The 23,489-nt window shown below is 36.9% G+C and overlaps 1 protein-coding gene across 1 annotated transcript; it reads left to right on the forward strand.

Annotated features, from left to right (window-relative positions):
- The first annotated feature begins 769 nt into the window (after window positions 1-769).
- Window positions 770-22,862, forward strand: naa25 (N-alpha-acetyltransferase 25, NatB auxiliary subunit). Its single transcript, XM_079599127.1, has 24 exons — window positions 770-1,022; window positions 3,763-3,848; window positions 7,291-7,429; window positions 7,540-7,658; window positions 9,317-9,391; window positions 9,524-9,631; window positions 9,715-9,793; window positions 10,848-10,959; window positions 11,094-11,183; window positions 11,410-11,582; window positions 11,662-11,774; window positions 13,025-13,232; window positions 13,668-13,757; window positions 13,841-14,021; window positions 15,014-15,113; window positions 15,221-15,372; window positions 15,453-15,578; window positions 16,766-17,009; window positions 18,374-18,503; window positions 18,809-18,874; window positions 19,133-19,230; window positions 19,319-19,429; window positions 19,543-19,689; window positions 21,270-22,862. Exons 1-24 carry the CDS (start codon window positions 875-877, stop codon window positions 21,390-21,392), a joined length of 3,018 nt encoding a protein of 1,005 aa, XP_079455253.1. The 5' UTR covers window positions 770-874; the 3' UTR covers window positions 21,393-22,862.
- The last annotated feature ends 627 nt before the right edge of the window (window positions 22,863-23,489 follow it).

Raw genomic sequence — 23,489 nt, forward strand, 5'->3', positions numbered from 1 at the left:
GAGTATTACATTTTTTTTCCTCATTATAGCACTATATATATACTATTATTTTACATTTTTTACACTGTTTTATCTAAACATTTCCATGAACCCCATCCTAAAATTTCAATTTAAAGATCCAATTTATATCATGAAAAAAATAATAGTAATAATAATCTAGATATTATTTGGAAAATATTTGTTTTCTATTATTTATTAAAAGAAATTCTACTGTTAGATGCATTATTTATTTGCTCATTTATTTACTTGTCGTATTTTTATTTATTCATCTTTTTTATCTAAAGTTGTGTTTATTTGTTGTAATCTAATTTGTATTTATTTATAAATGAAACATTTAATATTATTATATATATATATATATATTACACTGATTTCTCTAAACATTTCCATGGACCTGCAAAATATGATCATCCTTGTGTGAGGGACCCCGTCCTAAATTTTTTATTTAAAGGTACAACTTATAATGTGAAAGAATAATATTATAAAAATATCTAAATATTATTTGGAAAATATTTAATTTCTCTTATTTATGAGGGAAAAAAATCTACTGTTAGATGCATTATTTATTTGCTTGTCGTATTATATTTATTTATCTTTTTTATCTAATTTGTATTTATTTGTTGTAATCTAATTGGTTTTATTTTTAACTAAAATATATTTGTATTATTATTACATTTGACATTTTTACACTTTTTTCTTCTAAACATTTCCACAGACCCCATAGCACTCTCTTGTGGCCCCCAAACCCCTGCCTAAACAATACCATGATACTTTCTGACATTTTTTAAAGAAAAATTTAAAATTTCGGTCGTACCATTGCACTTCTTTTTTGTACGCGAGAAAAGCACAGATGCGTCTTTTACAGTGACACCGAATGACACACATGACTCCAGGCTCCTGGTTAAAGTCTTTCCGGAGTGCTCGCTCTGCGCATGCGCACAAATTAATCCTGCTCAGCTCCATCATGGCGGCTAGGGGCCATGTGCAAGACCCCAACGACAGAAGACTGCGACCCATTTACGGTAAGATTCGCACCGCACCACTGGGCTTAAAGAGACTCAGCGGGTCTGACTTGTGCTGTAGGACCGGCCTGTGCGTTATTGGGTTTATTAAAGCGCTGTAGGAGCTGTGGTGAGCCGGTTAGGCCTGTGGAGCTCAAGCCGCGGTGTCGGTTCGACTGCGGTGCCGGATGACAGTGCGTCCTTAAGCGGTCACACTCTGAAGTTTCAATCGGTTAAAGAAACCCTGTTTATAATCCATTTAAACCTAGACATGTTTAAATGTCAAAAGATCAGTGTTAATGTTATTTGATCAACTGGCTCATTACCTGTGTGAGATGTCAAAGAGATTAATTGCCCCAATAGGAGCCATTTGTGCTTTAATAATTCATATTTTTTCAATGGGTTGTTATGTGTATATAGTCTCAAACATATGTTTTACATGATTAATGATTTATTAATGCTGATAATATATAGAAATCACATTATAGATGCATAAAGCTAAGCTTTGTGTCTACATTATCTGAGATCGACATGCTCATTGTCTTCCAGAGATTATTTATAAGCTTCTTTATGTTATTATGAACTTAACTAAGGTGTTTAATTTGGGATTTGTTTTGTGGTGCAGAAATGCCCTATAAATGGCTTTAACTCTTAAACTGAATTGGTTTGAATGTATAGCCTTGAGGAACACCACTGACATTTGTGTTTTAACTACCAAAATTATGTGAAATCTGACTGTATGTCATGTATATTATATCACATATCGCATATGTATTTAATGCTTATCCATGTTGTAGACATTAATGTAATTTCATATTTTATGTTGCTTACATTTTAGCGAGAGTTAAAGTTTATTTAAAGTTACATGATCTGCCTTACTGGTTTTATAAAACAATTAACCTATTACATACATTTTTAAGATGAGTTTTTATTAAATAATATTAAATTAAAATTATTAAATTAATGCTATCATTTAAATTAAAAAAACTAGAATGCTGTTTTTAACCAATAAGCAACCAGGATCAGAATTTTATAATTGCAATTTTGTATATTGATTTTAAAATCTAATTCTGACTGCGAATTTGTGCAACAAATTGAATTGATTTTCAAATTGAAAATTATAATAGGCCTGTGAGTATCCAATATTTTTTAAACAATTTTGAATGGAATATTATGTCAATAACTTTTGCAATTGTTGTACTTAACTAGAAATGCTGCACTGTGCATGTGAGGTTTATCACGATCAATAGATCCATGACCTTTATTCTGGTGCTTTGTGCAGACTTGCCGTCCTATTGTGTGAAATCGATCTGTATTTGCGCGCGTGATTGATTAGAAATATAACCGTTATAAGGACAGATGCTATTTGGATGTGACACAAGGAGCTGTTCTCTTGAAAGTCCAAATCTACTGTCTGGCCTGGTTAATTTTGGCATCCAGCTGTCATGCGACATGGGCCTGTGTTTTTAGCAGAGAGACTCATGGGAAGGGAGGGGGATCCTGCATCGAGCGAGCGTTCACACAGTCAGGAGCCGGGCATGTTTTGAGTGATGCAGTGGCATATCTGCAGGCACTGTTGCTGTTATACCCTCACTTGTGTTTTAGCAACATTGAATGTACAATCTACCTATAATAATAATTTTAAAGCGGTCATATTCTACATTTCTGTTGCATTTTCTCCACTTATAATGCCACTTTTGGACTTTATTTGGACCATTTCTATGAGTCTATAGAGTTAAACAAATTAGGCAAGCTAAATCCCTTAGTGTTTTTAAATCATCCCTTAAAACGTATTTGTTTAGGGTAGCTTTTACATAATTGTTCGTATTAATTGCCATATTATTATTAATAATCAAACATTTCATGATATATATTTTTATTTTTGGTATTTTATTTTTCTGTCATTAATGCATTGTTTGTATAATTGTATGTTTTATCATGTTTCTATTCTTGTGAAGTGCTTTGAGATGCTACTTTTAAAGGCGCTATAGATAATAAAGTTTATTATATATTAGTTAAACTGGCTGGTTAAAGCGATAGTGCAGTTATTTTGTCATTGTTTACTCACTCATGCTGTTCTAAACCTGCATGAATTCAAAAAGAACGGGTTGTAACTACATGAAGGTGAGTAAATCATGACAAAAAATTTTTTTTTTATGGATGCACCTATATGAAAATTTTGGCCGATAACCGATAATTCTTTATATTTGAAAGCCGCTAACCGATATATTGGCAGATAATTCTAAATAAATCAGAATTTTTATATAATTTGAGTCTGATTACAAAAACGAAAGTCTTCTTATCATTAAAAGCCATGACCCAGACACACAATTATGTTCTCATTATAAATTTATATGTAGCCGATATGACAGTCTTCACATATAACACTGTATTTTCCTGTTTTGAAGTGATTCCAATCATATTTCAAGCCATTCAAAACCATCATGTCGAACAGTGCGCATCTGAAGTGTCTCAGCTGAAGGAAATAATACATTATTGCGGCTTTATACAGCCAAATATTCTTATCGGACTGATAGCATTAAAAATTAATGTATTGGCAGATGCCAATACAGTGCCCGATATATCGTGCTTGCATCCCTAATTTTATTAGCTAAATTACACTTTAACTGGTTCAATTATGTCTTAATTCACACTTGAGTGATGGAAACGCATGGCATCTCTCTCCTGTAATCGTCAAAGATGTTGGTAACTTCCACACACTGGTGATGTGCTGTTATTGAAACATGAATTTCTCTTCTAGATTACCTGGACAATGGCAATAACAAGATGGCAATCCAGCAGGCCGACAAACTGCTTAAGAAGCACAAAGATCTTCACTGTGCAAAGGTGTGTCTTTTTTTTCTTTTTTTTTACTCCAGAACTCCACAACCAGTTAGAAATAATTAGTGTGGGTTATGTGCAGCAGACTTCTGCATGCTGTAAAACAGGTTGCATCGCTTCCGGTTCATGTCTTTTGTATGTGCTTCATTAAATATAAAGCTGTTTTACTCTGGGATGCCTTCAAATGAGCGAGCAAAGATAAGCAGAACCAATTAGAGCTTAGATCGGGACCAAAAAATCAAGCCTGTGCATGTTGTGTCCGAGCCCAGCCCGACACATCAACTGTAATTATGAGCCCGATTTAAACCCGAACGTTTTTTAAATACGTGGGCCGTTATAATGACGTTCTCAACTACAATTCTGAGTTGTTTGAACTAACGTTACAGAAATCTGTTTATAATTATCTTAATGAATAATGCAACCAGGACGAAGCGTGTAAACTGCGTTGTTTGTTTATTCAGAATGGAATGGATCGCAAGTGGATCCGAATGAAGAAACGTAAAAAAAAAAACGTGAACATTGATAAACACCGAAAATGAACGAGAATTAACTTTGGAGCTAGGCTACTCTAAAGGCGCTTTTCCACTGCACAGTACCAGCTCACCCCGACTCGCCTTTGTTTGGTTTTCCACTGTGTAAAAGTTGTACCTGTACCTGCTTCCAGATACTTTTTTTCGTATCACCTCCGGCGAGGTTCTGAGCGAACTGAGGCGATACTAAAATGTGACGTGAAACACGGCAGACTGCTGATTGGTCAGAGAGAATCGTCACTATTCACTGCGTCATCATTGCACGCGCCAGACGGAGTATCCTGAATAACCCCGCCATTTCTAAATAGATTGGCGATAGATTGCGTGATATACCCATTACTAATATTATGTAAAACAGCATACACTCGATTTCCTCCATTGTCCTGTGTGTGTGGGTAGCGGGTGTGTGTCGCGTAGAAGATTACGTTACGGCAATTTCCTGCGGCGTCGACCAGGTATTATTGTGGAGGTACTATCTGCAATGGAAAACGGAGCGAAAAGCGAGACGAGTCGAGCTGGTACTGGTAATGGAAAAGCGGCGTAATATAATTCAACAAGGTTTTAGAAATAGAATATTTTTGTAACAAAATTGCGTCCACAGTTGCTGGTAGGGGTGTAACGATACCTTCATTTCACGATTCGATATATATCACGATACTGAACTCACGATACGATATTATTGCGATACTCCCAAGACATATGATAAAAGGTTAACAAAAAATGTACTGTTGATTAAAATGCTAACTTTGAAATTACATTGTGGGTTTAAATGAACAGGTTTGGACTTGGTGCTTGTAATTCAAGGACAATGGTGACACCAGAATAAAAATATTCATGATTCTGAAGCTGACCATTGCATTATTATACATTATTATCAACATTATATAGTAGTTTAATGTAGTACTGACACTAAAGCTCTGAAAACATGATTTTTTTCTTATACAGTAATTTCTATTTTGGGTGAACTATCCACGATACATATTGTCACTATCCATGATACGTATTGTTGCATTTTTGTATTGCGATATATTGTGGCACGATATATTGTTACACCCCTAGTTGCTGGTTTCAGAGCGGTCCTCCTCTGCTCTCTCGTTCGGCCCACGACTTGTTTAAATGGTTCCATACCTAAGACTTTCCTCCAAACTTGCTCAGTTAATTCTCCTGTTTTTATTTTTTTATTTACATCTTCAAGCTCCATATTGCACTTGAGCTACACAATACAGCACAGCAGTCCCGGTGTGATACGTGCGAGTGGAGGAGACGCTGCGCATGACGCGTGACGTGATTGATCAAGGGCCAGGTCAAGCTCGGGCAGAGAATCTAAGCCAGGGTTTCTCAAACTCGGTCGTGGAGGGCCACTGTCCTGCACAGTTTAGCTCCAACCCTGATCAAACACACCTAGCTGTGAGTTTCTAGTGATCCTGAAGACATTGATTAGCTTGTTCAGGTGTGTTTGATCAGTGTTGGAGCTAAACTGTGCAGGACATTGGCCCTCCACGACCGAGTTTGAGGAACCCTGATCTAAGCTCTATAACCAATGTCCATTACATATGGAGATTAATTTTAAAAAGTTATTTAGTTTTCTTCTTTTCTCTAACGTTCGAATATTAAAATAAGAGGGAAATAATAAAAAATGGCAACCATAAATGAACTAGCTTATTACCTTAAAGGGTAAGTTCACCCAAAAATGAAAATAATGTCATTAATGACTCACCCTCATGTCGTTCTAAGCCCGTAAGACCTCCGTTCATCTTCGGAACACAGTTTAAGATATTTTAGATTTAGTCAGAGAGATTTCTGTCCCTCCATTGAAGCTGTATATACAGTATACTGTCCATGTCCATAAAGGTAATAAACACATCATCAAAGTAGTCCATGTGACATCAGTGGGTTAGTTAGAAGTTTTTGAAGCATCAAAAATACTTTTTGGTCCAAAAATAACACAAAATAAGACTTTATTCAGCATTGTATTCTCTCCCGGGTCTGTTGTCAATCCTTCACAGTTACGCTGATGGCGTAAGACGCTGATGACGTGTTATCTGGTGCGCCCGAGCTTCATTTATAGACTGAGGGAGACGCACGCTGTAAAAGTGTCTCATCCGCGACATGCACATTTACGCACCATTAAAAAAATGATATCCACGCAAACAATGTAGAATAGCTTGAATATAGCGTGCGTCTCCCTCAGACTGTAAACGAAGCTCGGGCGCACCAGATAACACGTCATCAGCGTCACTGTGGAGTCGTGAAGGCGGATTGACAACAGACCCGGAAGAGAATACAATGCTGAATAAAGTCTTATTTTGTGTTATTTTTGGACCAAAAAGTATTTTCGATGCTTCAAAAACTTCTAACTAACCCACTGATGTCACATGGACTACTTTGATGATGTGTTTATTACCTTTATGGACATGGACAGTATACCGTATATACAGCTTCAATGGAGGGACAGAAATCTCTCTGACTAAATCTAAAATATCTTAAACTGTGTTCCGAAGATGAACGGAGGTCTTACGGGCTTAGAACGACATGAGGGTGAGTCATTAATGACATTATTTTCATTTTTGGGTGAACTAACCCTTTAAAAGTCCATAGATATTGTGGTCAGTTCATGGTATACCGCTGTAATAATCACACTAAGCCATATCATGATTTCGGTTTTATTTTGATTCATTATGCAGCCCTAGCAAACACCGTTTCATTCTGGTCAGCTCAGGCTGTGGTTGGTTCCAGCGTCCATGTCTCGCTTAAACGAATTGTCACGAAGCATCAGCAGACATGATGGATTAACGCTGTGCTTCACATGACGCTGTGGATAGCGGTCGACACAAGGCATTGTTGTTTAAGAACGAAAAAAAAAGAATGAATTTGACCATCTAGATTGATAAATTAGCTCTGGATGCATTTATTTGCAGGTCTTGAAGGCGATTGGTCTGCAGCGCACCGGCAGACAGGAAGAAGCCTTCACGCTGGCACAGGAAGTGGCCGTTCTCGAACCAACAGATGACAACTCTCTGCAGGCACTGACTATCCTCTACAGAGAAATGCACCGGCGTGAGTGTTCAAAGCACAGACACAGAACTGAAATCCCGCAGCAGAATCTCAGACATTCAGAACAAGCTAATTCACATGGACTAATACCATGAAACTTTTTCTTTCTGTAGCCGAATTAGTGACCAAGCTTTATGAAGCCGCAGTCCGGAAAGTTCCCACAAGCGAGGAGTACCACTCTCACCTCTTCATGGCCTACGCTCGGGTCGGAGAGTACAAGAAAATGCAACAGGTTCTGTTTGTGTTCGCAATCTAATTGCAATTGTGATTAAAAATGTGGTTTAAAAACTGCTCCAGGTTTGCAGTGCTTGTTTGTAGGGTTGCGTTTGGGCAAAAAACTTACTATAAAATATTATTATATTACAAAATAAAATATTAAATGTCACTGTAAAATAAAGATTTTATAGTGCTTGTGCAGCTTGTATGTATGGCCAGGGGTGCACATAACTTTTTCAGTGAGTTACTCTGGTGAGTACTAGGGATATGCACGAATATTCTATCTGTAATTATTATTCGAAAAATTAAATACTATTTTATCGAATTTATGAAGCCGTAAATGCTTTGCGGGTTGTAAATGCAGTGAATTCCTGATAAATCCCAAGCACTAACTCGCAGTTATAATTAAATGCACTGGTTGGCACTGTGGCGCTTGTTTAACAAATTGTTTGTATTTGATCACATAATGTCGTCGTCTGCCTCGCGAAGTTTGGAATTACTAGTTGAAAATTAGGTACTAGATGATCTTACAAAATGGAATTACTTTTGATCAAATTAATTAATTAATCTGGAGTTATAATGTCATCAACACAATGAGAAATCACAGGAAATCCAAACAGCAGTCGACTGAGGAAAGACAGCTGTCCATCACTCCATCACGACTGCAGGTCAGCGCTGCTGTAGTGCGAGTGATCTGAGAGGATAATTTATCTAATAGCAAATATCTAATATCTAATAGTCAGCGCAGCGTGTTTTCTCACTCGAGCATAAATTGCTGGCGGCGCCCCTGCATGTGGATATTATTGTTTTTCTCAACATAAATGTGATACAATATAAACACGATAATCATATGCTGACTCGAGTGTATGTGTATGTTCTGTACGAGATGTGTATGTTCTGGCGCAGTCTGCTACTCTGCTTTATTAAATAGAGCTTAAATCCTTTTGTTCTTTATATTTTGTTTACACAGGCCAACTGTTTAATGTTTTCAATTAAAAGAAAACTTTAACATATTGTAAGCTTGTTGTATATATTGCCTAATTGTAAGCTTGTTCAGAAATGGTGACAAACGTAAAAAAAATTTTTTTTTGTAAAAAATAACGTCTTTTTCGTTAAAGGTCATTTAAATAAACGAATATTCGATTTTTATGAGCCCGAATATTCAAATGCAATATTTTTGAAAAATGCCCATCTCTAGTGAGTACCAGGTGATGGTGTTTGGTACTCACCCCATATGTAGCGTGGCCATAACTGTCAATCATGACGTCAAATCCCCATTTTTATAGCATCAAATAACTAACTAAAACCAAACTTATTTTAATAAGCGAACACTTAAATTTTCATCAGTGTGAAAAAAACCCTGTTTGGCGCATGTTGCATTTCTAAATCCATGTAACATGCGCCTCAAACTCAGAGATGGAGTTTGTGTGGAGCAGTGTTTACTGTGAACAGAGATGCTGCAAACACCAGATCTTGAGCTGCTTGCGTGTAAATGAACACAGTGCTGCGCTTCACTCATGCAACATGTTTATTTAAATAAATAGCAGCCTTTGCAATTTGATAATGGCAATTTAAAATTGAGATTTCGGTTTAAATGGAGCTGCATTATTAATCGTGAACCTCCTAAATCATTGTTTATGTTGAAAGACTTTTCTGTCTCTTCACTTCTGACAGGCTGGGATGGCGCTGTATAAAATTGTCCCCAAAAACCCGTATTACTTCTGGTCGGTTATGAGCTTGGTGATGCAGGTTTGTTTTTTCTCACTTGCATAAACAATACATGTCATGGATGAACCAATGCAGAACAAAATACATGTACAAAATTGTCTTTCCAATGTCCATCAGTACTTTTCTCCATCAGCCCTGTCATGTGTGTTTCAGGCCATCTCGGCACAAGACGAAAAGCTCTCTCACACCATGTTCCTGCCGTTAGCTGAGCGTATGGTGGAGAAAATGGTTAAGGAGGAGAAAATAGAGGCAGAAGCTGAGGTAGGACGTGTTATCTATGATCTGTTTCTGTTTATTTCAGCCGTATAAAGTTTATGATGCATTTTTTCCATTGGCTGTTCCAGGTCCAGCTGTACTTCATGATCCTGGAGCGTTTGGGGAAATATGTGGAGGCGCTGGAGGTGGTTCAGGGGCCACTCGGAGGTGAGGAGGAAAAAATTGTGTTCTTTAAAGGAATATTCTGGATTATTTCCAGTTGAATGTCTTTATATTGCTGTCATTTACCAGAGATGATGAGAATGTAAAACTGAACTGCAGTTACAAATGCCTGTTTGTTTTTTGCTCCTTGTAAATGGCACGTTATAGTTCAAATCTCTTTTTGCTATAACATAATCTGCATTGTGCTTAGACATAATTAGGTTAAAAATAACTTTGAATATATATATATATATACACTACAGTATATATAAAAATATATATAAAAGCATCGACTTTTATATAAAAATAGAAAAAAATATATATACTACTACAGTTCAAGTCTGGGGGAAGTCTTTTTATAGAAATTAATAGCAAAAAATACATGAAATTGATCAGAAAGACAGTAAAGACATTTATAATGTTACAAAATATTACTGTCAACAGGGCTCAACGCTAAGTGTTTTGTTTTCAGTCCTCACCACAAAAAAGTAATCAATAAATATTGTGTTGTTGTAAATATTATGTTTTCATTGTGTTTGAACCATGCAACCTTAATAAATAAGGTTATGACACCACATTTCAGATACTATTTCATATACCGAGCCAAAAACTACTATGCTAAATAATATACAAGTACAGACAGGGCTTGACATTAACTGTTTTGCTCTCCAGCCACTGTGGCGAGTGGTTTTTCAAAGTAACTAGCCACTCAGCATTTTCATGGCCACAATTTTGACATCGATACCATGGGGGAAAAACTGCCATATAGATCTTTTTAATACTATCTCATAATTTGGCAGCCGGTATATTAGGCTGCTGTCACTTTAAGACCTGACGCACAATCCATTTTAAACCGTTGAGTACAGATAAGATATCAATCAATGGTATCTCTAATTGTATGATGTTTTCTGCTTATGTGGAGAAACTCAAAAAAAAAATGTACAGACTCCAAAGTTTTGGAGTGTACTATGTGCTTCTACCATTAATTTATTTTCACATTGTGCATTTCTGCATATTTGAATGCCTCTCAGTCATTTTGCTCTGTGTTTTTTTCCCTCAGAGAAGCTGACCAGTGAACTGCAGAGCCGTGAGAATAAATGCATGATGCTGTATCGCCGTCTGGAGCGCTGGGCCGAGTGCAACGCGCTGTCCTGCAAACTGCTCCTGAAGAAGTGAGTCCACTACTGATCAGTTGAATTTCAGTTCCTTGAACATAAATAGCTACTTCAGAGTGAGGTGGTTCTAGTTTAGCATTGCATTTTTGCTGCGTAAGGTGTTAATCGGTAGATTTTGTTTCTTTCTGCAGCCCTGATGACTGGCAGTTCTACTTGCTATATTTTGACTCTTTGTTCCACCTCATTGATCAGAGCTGGACGCCTCCACAGGAAGGAGCTCAGTACGTAAAAAGTTAATTGCATGCAAATATTTAGCTGGGGAAACATTTGTCACACTGGAAATGGAAGGTCAAGTACACTGCATTGTATACTGCCTGTCGGTGATACAGGTATTTCATCAATATTGAGCACAGTATACGTACTGCATACTAGAAAGTAGTGTGCCATTCTGAACACATCCTGTCTCATGTTCTCATGCATGCTGTGTTGTTTCTCTCTGTGTTGCAGTTCTTCAGAAGGGGAAGTGCACGCCTCTGTGGCTCAGTCCATCAGCTTCATGAAGGATCGACTGGCCACAGAAGATGCGAAGGAGTCGAAGCATCTGAGAGGACCGTACCTGGCCTGTCTGGAGCTCATCAGACGGCTCAGAGAGCGGAGCTGTCCTGAAGTACAACAGCTAGGTACCGGATGGGTCGGGGCGGTTTATACACGGCACAGGCTGTATGTTTGCTGTGTGTTTCTGACGTGTTTTCCCACCAGGTGACCCTCTTGAGCTCATGTTCCAGTTCTTTGTGAAGTTTGGAGACAAGCCAAGTTGCATCACAGACCTTAAGATCTTTCTGGACCTACTCGCACCTGACCAACATGTGCAGGTTAGCACAAGATGCAATGCATATTTTTCATAAATATATATTTAGGGCTAACCAAATTAACGTGTTAACGCATGCGTTACATTTTTTCAGTTTATAGCATTACAATTATTTAGCAGAATCCGTTTTTTTCCATCATAATTTGGCTAGCGTTGCGTTATATGATCACGCTCTTATTCAGGCAAATAAAACAAAGAATTATGCCAAAAATGCAGTCTTAAATTAGTTAAATAAGTTGTGCGTCAATCCGCTTCTCTGTCAGCAGCGGCAGATCTTAGTCATCTTGTCATAGTCATTAATGTTAATCAAAGAACAAATGTCACAGGAAATTATAGTTTTAATAAGGATTAATCTGTTTAATTTATAATTTATGCAGTTAATGCTGTAAAACCTTCGATAACTTTATTACATTTCCTACCGGTATGACCACAGGTAAATTTATTGTAATTGGTTTATGTGAAGATTGTTTTAAGTTTGATCACAGGAATGAATTATATTTCAACTATCAATTTCAATTATGTTTCAAGTATATTCATATAATAAACTGTTTAAATTATACAATTTATTTTGTAATAATATTCATCCATATTATTGTTTTGACTAGTATTAAATAAATGTAGCCTTGGTGAGCATAAGAGACTTTTAAAAACATAAAAAGAGTAGTGTGTATATATCTGTCTTGAGTTTTACTTTCTTGAACTTCTTGTATATAAAATGTACAGTTGAAATTCTGAAAAATATTGTGCAAAAGTTCATTTATTTCAGTAATTCAACTTAAAAGGTCAAACTAATATATTAGACTCATTACATGCAAAGTGAGATATTTCAAGCCTTTATTTGTTATATTTTTGATGATTATGGCTTACAGTTTATGAAAACCCCAAATTCAAAATTTGAATATTGTGAAAAGGTTTTCATAAGCTGTAAGCCATAATCATCAAAATTATAACAAATAAAGGCTTGAAATATCTCACTTTGCATGTAATGAGTCTATATAATATATTAGTTTCACCTTTTAAGTTGAATTACTGAAATAAATGAACTTTTGCACAATATACATTTTTTTCGAGTTTCACCTGTGTATATATATATATATATATGCACACATTTGTAGGTATACCCTTACTTGTACATTATCACATATATATTATTATTTTAATTTTTTTTGTACAGCTTTTTGTATTTAAGAACAAAACCGCTTAGACAGGAAGAGATGTTCTTGAGTGTTTCTAACGTTCTTGCGACTGTCTCAGTTCATCAACAGGCTAATGGAGGCCGTGCCGCTGCTCGCTCCAGGAGAGGACGGGTTCGCGCTCCCGGGAGACACTCGGGCTCTGCAGAGACATCTGTGTGTAACGCAGCTCAGCCGCTGTCTGGGTCTCCAGCATGCGCTCAACACGGAGGGCAAACTGGGCCTCATCAAAGAACTGAAGGCGCATTACCGACACGGCTTACAGTTCGGTAAGCAGATGAATAGGCAGGTTGGACTATTATAACTTCTTCCTTTTTAAATGACATAATCTCTGATAATGCCAGCCTCTTATATTTTCCACGGCAAGCACTAGTCATATTTTCTATAAAAAAATTCACATTGATATATTTTAATGAACCTATGATCTATTTTGAATTCAATTCACATTTATTTATATAGCGCTTTTCACAATACACATCGTTTCAAAGCAGCTTTACAGAAAATGCATGAGTCCACATTACAATTTACAGTGATCTGTTATCAGAGGTGACTGTATTTCAGAAATGTACATATACAAAATCACAGTTAGCTAAAAATGTAAAAGGCAGAAACAATGAGCTCATTGAAGTAATGAATAATTGCTTGTTAACCAATGATTATGACATTTAGCAGTCTTATAATTTTCTGTTTTATTTCTGCTCTAGGGACGTCCTGTTTAAAAACAGAGCTCCAGTTCTCAGATATGTACTGTCTCATGGCGGCTCACGTCTATATAGACCTGTGGTTGGAGACGGGTACGTGTGCTCCTCATTTTCAGAGTCAGTTTTATTCAAGCCTGTCATGTTGTTGATGAGTGTGTGCGGTGTCTGTGTTGTAGGCGATCAGAACATGTTGTGGCAGTCTATGGGGATGCTAGAAGAAGGTCTCTCCCACAGTTCCTCCAATGCTCAGTTCAAACTGCTGCTTCTGCTTCTGTACTGCCGTCTGGGGGCTTTTGAGCCGGTGGTAGATCTTTACTCCAGCCTGGATGCCAAACACGTCCAGCACGACACCATAGGGTAAGAACAGAGCGACTACGGGAACGAATATATATCTTTTATTAATGTTAAAGATGGCATTAAATCATTTTTTTAATACATGTTCTTGGTCTTATTGTGCACAATTCATCAGTGCACCTTGTTCTAAATTTTAAAGAGCAGTTATTTTGCAAGATGCAAGTTTTAGGACATAATAATTAAATACATGAAATATTGTACTTCTAAAAAATTAACAAAAATATTGGAAACTAGTTATACCATCTAAAATATACACTTTCCAGTAAATATTTGTGCACAGTAAATCTGAGAAAAAACATGTATGAAAGTACACAATAACTTCATGTAACTCAGATGCAGGTGAGGAACAGTGTTGATTTATTATTGTTTATAGAATTTTTAATTACCTTTTATATGTTCAGTTTTCATTTTAGTAATTTCATGATGTTTTTTTCTTTTAGTTTTATATATTTCTATCGAGCTCATTTGATTTTTTTTTTTTTATTGTCCGTAATTTTAGTGCTTTGAAAATTGAGTAAAACAAGTTGACGTTAAGTCTAATATTTCTAATTTATTTTATTTAAGCTTTATTTCAATTAACAATAGCGTTTTAGTAAACAATATTTTGTGATAAATTGAAAATTTAATATCACCAACAAATACACCAACAAAATAAATAGAATTTTTAAATGTATTGTTTTTTCTACCAATGAAAAGTAAAAAATAAAGTAATTAAAATATACTGAATTTTTATCCAACATAAAATAATCAAGAACTTTACAGTTATTGAGCTAATAATATGTCTACTTTTCATGATCAAATCCCAGTATATAAAATAAAGTATTTTATTTAATCACAGTACACGCATGTGATTATTTAATTACAGTATTAATAAGTAACTTAATTTTGACTTAAGTTAAATGTACCAGCATGCAGTTGATTTTTTTTTTTTTTAAGGGTTCCTTGTCAAATATCACCCATGCTAAAGCTGTTCTTTTGGTTCTGTCTTTGTCCAGGTATTTATTGACCCGCTATGCAGAGTCTTTGGGCCAGTTTGCTGCTGCTTCCCAGTCTTGTAACTTCTCCCTCAGGTTTTTTCACTCAAACCAGAAAGATGTACGTTATAGTTGTTCTTTTTAGAGATGTTTTCATTTATGCACAGAATCAGAATTTCCGTTCTGTCATCATTTCCTCACGCTTTTGTCGTGTGTTTGTTCCTGCAGACCTCAGAATACATTATTCAAGCATATAAGTATGGTGCTTTTGAGAAAATCCCAGAGTTCATCGCCTTCAGGAACCGCCTCAATCATTCGCTGCACTTTGCCCAGGTGCGCACGGAGAGGATGCTGCTCGACCTCTTCCTGGAAGCCGACATGTAAGTCATCTTTACCTGTCGTATATAGAAGTCACAGGTGGGATTATTCTGTAGGTTTCATTGTTTTTTTTATTGCACAGATCATCTCCTCTAGAGGAGAGTGTGAAATCAATGTCTCTGTGTCCGGAAGAGGACGACATCCTGTGGGACAACTTAAGGGACAACCGCGACCTCACTGTTTTCGTCGCCTGGAACCCTAAAGACCGGTACGACAAACCTCCCGGACAAGTAACAAACATTTTAAAGAGGACCTATTGTGCTTTTTACATGTTCAATTTTCATTGGTGTAATGTTGCAGTTCTTCTCTATATCAGTGTCAGTGTCTCTGAACTCCTGAAACGCCTCCATTGTAGTCTTGAGTTTCTTCCGGGAACAAACACGTCACAATATTCCTCATTTAAATAATTAATACGCAGAATAAAGGGGCGGGGCCTGGTTGAGTTAGTTAGTAGTGTGTAAAACTGGCGGTTATGGTAAGGGGCGGGACATTTCCCAAACACACTAGAAGCTCTTGACCAATCACAACACACTGATCCAGCCGACCAATCAGAGCACAGTGTGATTTTCAGAAGGAGGGGATTTATAGAGACAGGAACTAAACGGGTGTGTTTCCCGTACAACGACATACTCGCTTCCCGAAACCATATTTTCGCAAATTGGTCGTTCAACCACGTTTGTTAATGATGTCACGTAGGAGGTGGAGTAATAACTAGTTTTAATGAAACTGTTTTATATCATGTTTTGATATAAATCACAGACATGTCATCTGAGGACTATTTCTTATTTTTCTCAGTTATTTTGCTTTATTTCCAGATTCAATCAATGGCTCGGTCTTGCGCACTAGAGCTCGTTCACACATGCGCACTCTTCAAAAACGGTGCTTAAAATCTCTTGACAAACTAAAACGTAAATTACATTTTGTATGTATTCTAAATAAAAGACACGGGTTGTACTGAATGCCAGCTTGCTTATTTTGCTCAAGATAAGGATTTGAGTCCACATGTCATGTAATCTAGAAACTCTGTTTCTAACCACAGATCGAGATTTGTTGTTCCCAACACACAAGTTTGCGATGCTGTTTGCGAATCGAACGTTGGCACGATGGTTTTGGGAAACACCGACTCATTGAACTGCTGATTACGACAGAACTTGCGACCATAGTTGGCTAACGATGCCTTTGGGAAGCACACCCCAGAGCGTTACTGACAGACTGAGAAGAGACGAGCTGCAACAATGGAGAATATGAGGGAAAATAGTGTGTCTGAACATTCAAGCATGAAAACCTGTTCTAGTAGAGCGCAAAAACAACATCAAGACTTTGAAAAAAGGCATAATAGGGCCTCTCTGAGCATTCATCTGTTTCAATAATGATCATATTGATCACAAATTGTAGGCAGCTGAACGAGGAGCACAAGCAGCGCTCTCTCGAGGACGAGACCCTGTGGCTGAGGTTGCGGTCTCTCACTCTGCGTCTGATTGGCTGCGTCTCCACGATGTCTCACCCGCCGGCACCGCGTAACTCGGAGAAGACGACTGAAAACGGAGTGGCAGCCAAACCATCTTTTCTACTGTCACTGCTCTCTCAGCTTGAAAACACGCTAAACCAGGCCACACAGTTCACGGAAAAACAGCTGCAGGTCAGAACCGCTAGAGACCGTTTAACAAATGCAGTTAACGTGTTTTTTATCAGTTGCTTTATTTCTATTTCAGTTTTGACTATCAGCATCCAGTCTTGTTTATATACTAATATAGTATTTATTTAAATTGACTAAACTTACATTTTTGTACTTTCAGGTTTCTTTCAATTAGTTTTTTTCTGCTTTTGTCATTTTTATATAAAAAATGTTTTAATATAATTTACACATTTTATTTATTTCACTCCGTATTTATAATCTTGATTTAATTTTTAGGGTCAAGATTTTCATCTAATATTTAGATTTTATATTAATTTAGTCATCTAAAGCGATATGATTCTTAAAAAAAAATATTTTTCAAACTTAAGTTTTTTATATTTTTTTATATATATATTTCTTCATGTTCTCGAGACAAAAGTTAAGAAATCAAATTCTTCTGAATAATCTTCAAAGATCATAACTAAAATAAGTTCTTAAAAGTTAAAATAAACCATTTCTATTTCAGTCGAATTGTGTTGTGTAGTGAATTTATCTTCTCATTGGTCCAAAATCCTTCTCCACATAACTGCATATGCATCATCAATTTTGTTGTTTTGTATAGCATTTTTACTATATTTTCTGCTGGATTTTGCATGTTGTTGTAGCAAAAATAGAATTACAGCCAAAATTTCCTACATGCCGTAAAAAATATATATATATTATAATCGCGAGAACCCATTTCTCAATGCTCACTTTTTCAAACATCAGTGTAGCTGTGGATCATTGTCCATTGTTTGGCACGAAGTGCATTCAATGACTACATCTTTCAAATTACATGAATTTCTTTCTTACTGAGACACAACCACAAACAAAACTGTGTACCTACAGGCCAATTTGCATGTTTAAAGTTCAACCCATAACAAAAAGACTGGAATTGGCTACATTTCTACCAGTAATACCATATTTAAATATATTCCAAATCTAAAAAATGAAATGCTATCAAAATAATTAGATGTAGCTGTAGTCTTTAAATATCAATTACCATCTACAAGTAGTGGGATGTTCAACCTAGGAAAATTGACATTCACCCTTTATTCAAATATTATTAAAATTTGTTATAGATTTTGTAACCATATTGCGTAGTTGTGCTTCGAGTCGATTGTTTTATTTGTGGTTATAAGTCAATGAAACATGACAAATTGTCTGGACAAATATTAACGCATGCAAAAACAAGAGGGAACCAATTAAATATTAATAACCGATTATGTTGTAGTCGATGTATGCTTTTTCCTCTGAGCTTCTTCTATTAAGATGCCCCAGTGAATAGTCATATGAAGCACCTGTAGTGTGTTTGAAGTGTTGTCTGAAGTGTGTGTTGTGTTGGACAGCATCAGTACCCGTTTCTGGGTCCCGTGTCGTCTCGTCTGGCTCAGGCTCTCTCCAGCGGTTGCTGTCAGTGTCAGCTGTCGTCTCTACAGCTCCCTCTGCACCTCCTGGAGCTCGAGAGCGCCGGTCTGGGTTCGTTACTTCAGTGTCACATTACAGCCGATCTTCTATAAAGCGTCCATCTGCTTAGCAATCCTTTTTGATTTTAATGCCAGTTATTAGCAAATTTATTCTGCTACAATCATGGAATTGATATTTAATTGATTGGGATTATTTATATTTTTTATTGTGATTTCCTGGCCTTTACATGTATATTATATATTTGTCATGTATTGTTATATTATTTTTATTATGATGTACATAAAAATAATATTTTAATGCTTTAATGTAATTTGACTTATTTATATACAATCATAATTTTTGTCTTGTATTTGCAGATGACTCAACAGAGCTTCAGACACAAATATCAAATCTTTTCAAGTCTTTAGCAGTACAACTTCAAGGTATGTCCCGGACTCAACATGTTTAAAATGACTATAATATTTTTGCTCCTATTTAATTTGTCACATTTTTAAAGTTCATTGTTTTAGATCAATTTTGCTTCTGAAATTATCTATTTTCTGCTGATGTAAGTCCATGTGGGCAGGAATAATAATAATAATAATAAGCTCCCTTTCAATATCCAATCAAAAAGTTTATTACAAGAGTGAAATGTATTGCAAATGGTTTTATGTCGACTCTTTTTCTGTATGCTTATCCAGATATGTTGGAAAAATGTAAAGGTGATCTATTAGAAGTTAAAGATGCTCAAACCAAGACACATCCCTTTTTACTGGAGAATCTAGTCTACTTTGTTGAAGTGAGTCTCTCGCCATTTTAAGAATTTATGAGAATGTACATCTCTCTTTATCAAATAAAAATTATTCATTCTTAACTCTTCGTTCCAGACCATTTGTATCGTCATATGGGTGTCTCATTACTGTGGAAGCGTCCTCCGGCCCTTAAAGTCTAGTTTACAGAAGAAGAAGAAAAAGAAAAAAGAAGTCAGCGCTGTAACGGTAATGCTTTGATTTCCATTGACGCTTTCTCCTGAGTCAATATTTATGAAGAGTCGGGTTGGAGGGAATGTGGGTCAGTCTTGTTTATGCGCTGATTTGTGTCTCCCACACAGCCGGCAGTGATCTCGGCCTTCCAGGAGTTCAGCGGCAGCTTGCAGAGTCTCCTGAACCAGGCCCTGGAGCTCATCAAGAGCCTGGAGATCAGCCTGACGGCCCTGAAGCTGGGAGCCCTCAGTCTCCAGGGACAAACTCAGTCTGAGGCGAGTGACTTCAGAGACTGCTTTGGGCCCGATTGTCTCAAAGAGCCAGACTTTAAAGTCTGCTCCAGTGGAATCTATGCTCTATTACTAGGGATGCACCAATATGAAAATTTTGGCTGACTGATAAATTTAAAAAAAATTATATAATTTTTGAGAGCCTGATTACAAAAACAAAAGTCTCACCACCATTAAAAGCCATGTCTCAAGCACACATAATGATGCTTTTCTCATTATAATGTTATATAGCCGATCTGACAGATCAGAAGTGATTCCAATCATATTTCAAGCAATTCAAAACCATCATGCATCTGAAGAGTCTCAGCTGAAGGAAATAATCCATTATTTATCGGCTTTAATATATCGAACAAATTTTCTTATTGAACCGATAACAATAACATTAAAAGTTAACATATATCGACCAATACCGATATGGTGGCTGATATATTGTGGATCCCTGACTATTACATTCATATTTTCAAAAACTGTATTGTTCTGAATATAAGATAATGTTTTTCTTCTTGGAAATGTATCTGAAAAAATGGGGTTGTCTTATATTCGGCGTCCAAACTTTTACATGATACAAAAATACATAATGAAGTCAATAATACACCCGCAACAATAGGGAGAGCCAAATACGTGTCAAGCGAGTGTTTCCCTCAGGACTGATGAACGCAGCGGAGTCATCAAACTCTCATTAAGCAGCCAAGAAATACAGCGTGTCAGAGTAATGTTAGAAGATGGAGAGCACAAAAAGACTTATCAAAGATAAGCTTACCTATTTCCAAAAATGTTATGAATATGAATGAATGATTCAATTAAATGTATAAATACTCTCCCTTGGGCTCATGGGATAGTAAAGTGTCCATCCAATGTGCACTTTAGAAGGTCATCCAGGTACTTTTCGAATACTCTATTCGGACATAGTACTCTGTTGTTGGTTTACTGTTGTTCGCATACTACCGGTATATTTATTTGTATTTATTGAAGTTTATTTCGAGCAATAAAAAAGAAAAAAATATATATTTATTTATTAACACAATATAAACATAGAACAGTTTATCTCCCATGTACATATATATACACATACATATACATTACCAATAATAACTGTACACATACATATATATACACACATACATATACACATGTGTACCTGTACACACACACACATTACAGTTTTGATACCTATATACATTTACACATACAATACCTGCTCGAAAGGGAGTGGAAAGAAGTATAACTATATATACTATATAGTAGGGAAGTATTAGTTTTTGGGCACAGCAAGGCTCTTTAAAAATAACACTGCGCGTTAGTCAACGCCTGTCACGCCAGTCGCCACAAAAACATTGCCTTAGAAGTGTTGTTCAGCGAGTACCAAGAACCAAAGCATGCCATTTTCTTCTTAACCTGTTTTTGAGAAACTGTTAGAACTTAGTTTTCAAGAATTGCACTTGGGAACATTCTTACCAACTTCTTGGAACTCCATGACCTATAAATTGCATCAGTGTGAGTGCAATCTGAGGTTGAAACGGGTGTGTTTAGCATGTTTCTGACCGCTGTTTTCTCGCTTCATTCAGGCGGAAGGGACCTTCACGAAGAGCGCCATGGATAAGGTGCAGGGCAGCTACCTGCGTTCACTGCAGGAGATCGGGGAACTGTTGAAGAAGAGAGTGGACACATTAAAATCCCTCAAAATCTGAGCGCTCCATCGATCCACCATCCGATCCGGTCCCTGACCCGCACGGCTCCATGCGACGGCGTCCTCGGTCCCTAACTCAGTCTGTGAACTCAGCTGGTCGAGATCTCCCTCTCTTCCTATTTATCCGTCTCTTTACTCACGTTCAGATACAGGCACACTGTAAAGTTCAACAGCGGCTTCAGCACAAGCATCTACGGTGCTCCCAGCGGCACTTTTAAATGGAAACGTAACTTCATATCCCTAGCAAAACTACATAGGCAAATGAATAAGCAATTTTAGAAGCACTGCTATAAATTATTGTACATAGTGTGAAGATAAAGAATATCAACGAGAACTCCTTGGCGAATTAAAGTGAACTGCTTTGTCCTTTTGTCGATGTCTTGCGTTATTGTCTCTCTCACTTCCCAGCCCTAGACCTCGCGAAACCTCCTGACGATTCGTGTTCCCGCTACCGGTGCTACTCCGTATCGTAAGAAGCCAACTTCCAGACTGACACACTGCGACGCGTTTATGTAGCCGTTCGCGACGCACGACCAGCCAAGAGCTAAACTGGTCCCGAGGAGATTTTGCGCAAACTTTCGGTGGGGTGGTGGTGCGAGTATCCGGATGCTTTGGGTGCTTCTATTACGATGTTTCTTTATATATTCCAAATGACTTTACTTGAGCCACAAGCGTTCCAAATGTAGCTTTCCCGACGGTTTGTTCGAAATCGTCACCATACGGTAATAAATACGTCAACGTTAGCATTGAATGCTACTTCAAAGACATTGGGAAAGTTTGTGTACTTTGGTTTAAAATTGATTGATGATGAAAAACATGTTTAAAATTTAATTTTATGCTTAAAATGGCGGATGAGTGGTTTTGTCTTTGGTTGGGCCGAAATTGTTTACTTTGAACTCTAAAAAATTGTTGATTGCACTGATGATGTCCCTTCAATGATGAGGTTTTACTGTTGCATACCAAAAACGTCTAAATTAGCCTTGCGTTACCGTCGCAGTAGAGACTAAGGTAGGTTTTTATATGACTGATTTGTTGATGTCTACCGGGAAGTGCAACTTGTTTACAATGTTTCCGAGCGCCATTATGAATCATGTTTATAGCGTGTTATACGGTGTGCTGCAATCTACGAGCTTTCACTGCTTTATACCTGCTCGGGGAGGGAGGGAAGATGCTTTTCTCTTTTGTCAAGCTTTTTTATTTGAATCCAACACAACGGGTTACAGGACCAGTTGTGCAGCGAGCGGCTCTTCCATCGCTCCGGGACTGAAGGGCTCATTTCACGTCCTCACAGTACGAGGACGACAAGCGCTTCTGGACTGAGGAGGTCGTTTCGAGATGTCAAGAGGTGGTTTGAAGCGCGTCGGCTGATGAATTCTTTTGTTAGGGAATTTGAGGAAATACAAACAAAAACACTGGAATATGAACAGGAGTTTTTTTTTTTTTTTTAAATAAAAAAGTAAATGTTCCACATGCCGTGACTGCTTTCGATTTCTTGCACCCTGAAGCTATAAAATGTCTTGACTGTGTATTATTTATCACATTGATTTTAATAGGATAATTTTGTACCATGTTGATATAAAATTACTAAAAGGAAGAAAATGCATACTATGGAAATCAATATATACCGTCAACTTCCTGGTTACCAACATTCTTCAAAATATATTGTGTTCAACAGAAGAAATTCATGCAGGTTTGGAACAACATGAGGGTAAGTAAATGGCAAAATGTAAATTTTTGGGTGAACTGTCCCTTTAACACTCGCCACGCAACAAATGCGAGAAAAAAAAACTTACATTTTAATGAATTTTAACTAAAATATTGTGAGAACATGAGCAAACATGTGACACTTGGGCCAGCTGACAGGCCTGTGTTGCAGCATCATGAAAGTTTAAGTCTTGCCAATTTAATTATTCAAGCTCAAAGACGCGAAAGGAGATATTCTTGGAGGGACATATTCAAACAAAATTGTCAAATCTTGGCAAGTATCCTTGTAAAGTTACTCAGTTAAGCCTTAAGTGAACGTAAACAGTTGAGAAATAAAACGCATGTGTAACAGTATATTGGATATGTTCATTAGCTCTTAAAGTGACAGCAGCCT

The sequence above is a fragment of the Phoxinus phoxinus genome (genome assembly GCF_949152265.1).
Source record: "Phoxinus phoxinus genome assembly, chromosome: 23".
Classification (NCBI taxonomy): domain Eukaryota; kingdom Metazoa; phylum Chordata; class Actinopteri; order Cypriniformes; family Leuciscidae; genus Phoxinus; species Phoxinus phoxinus.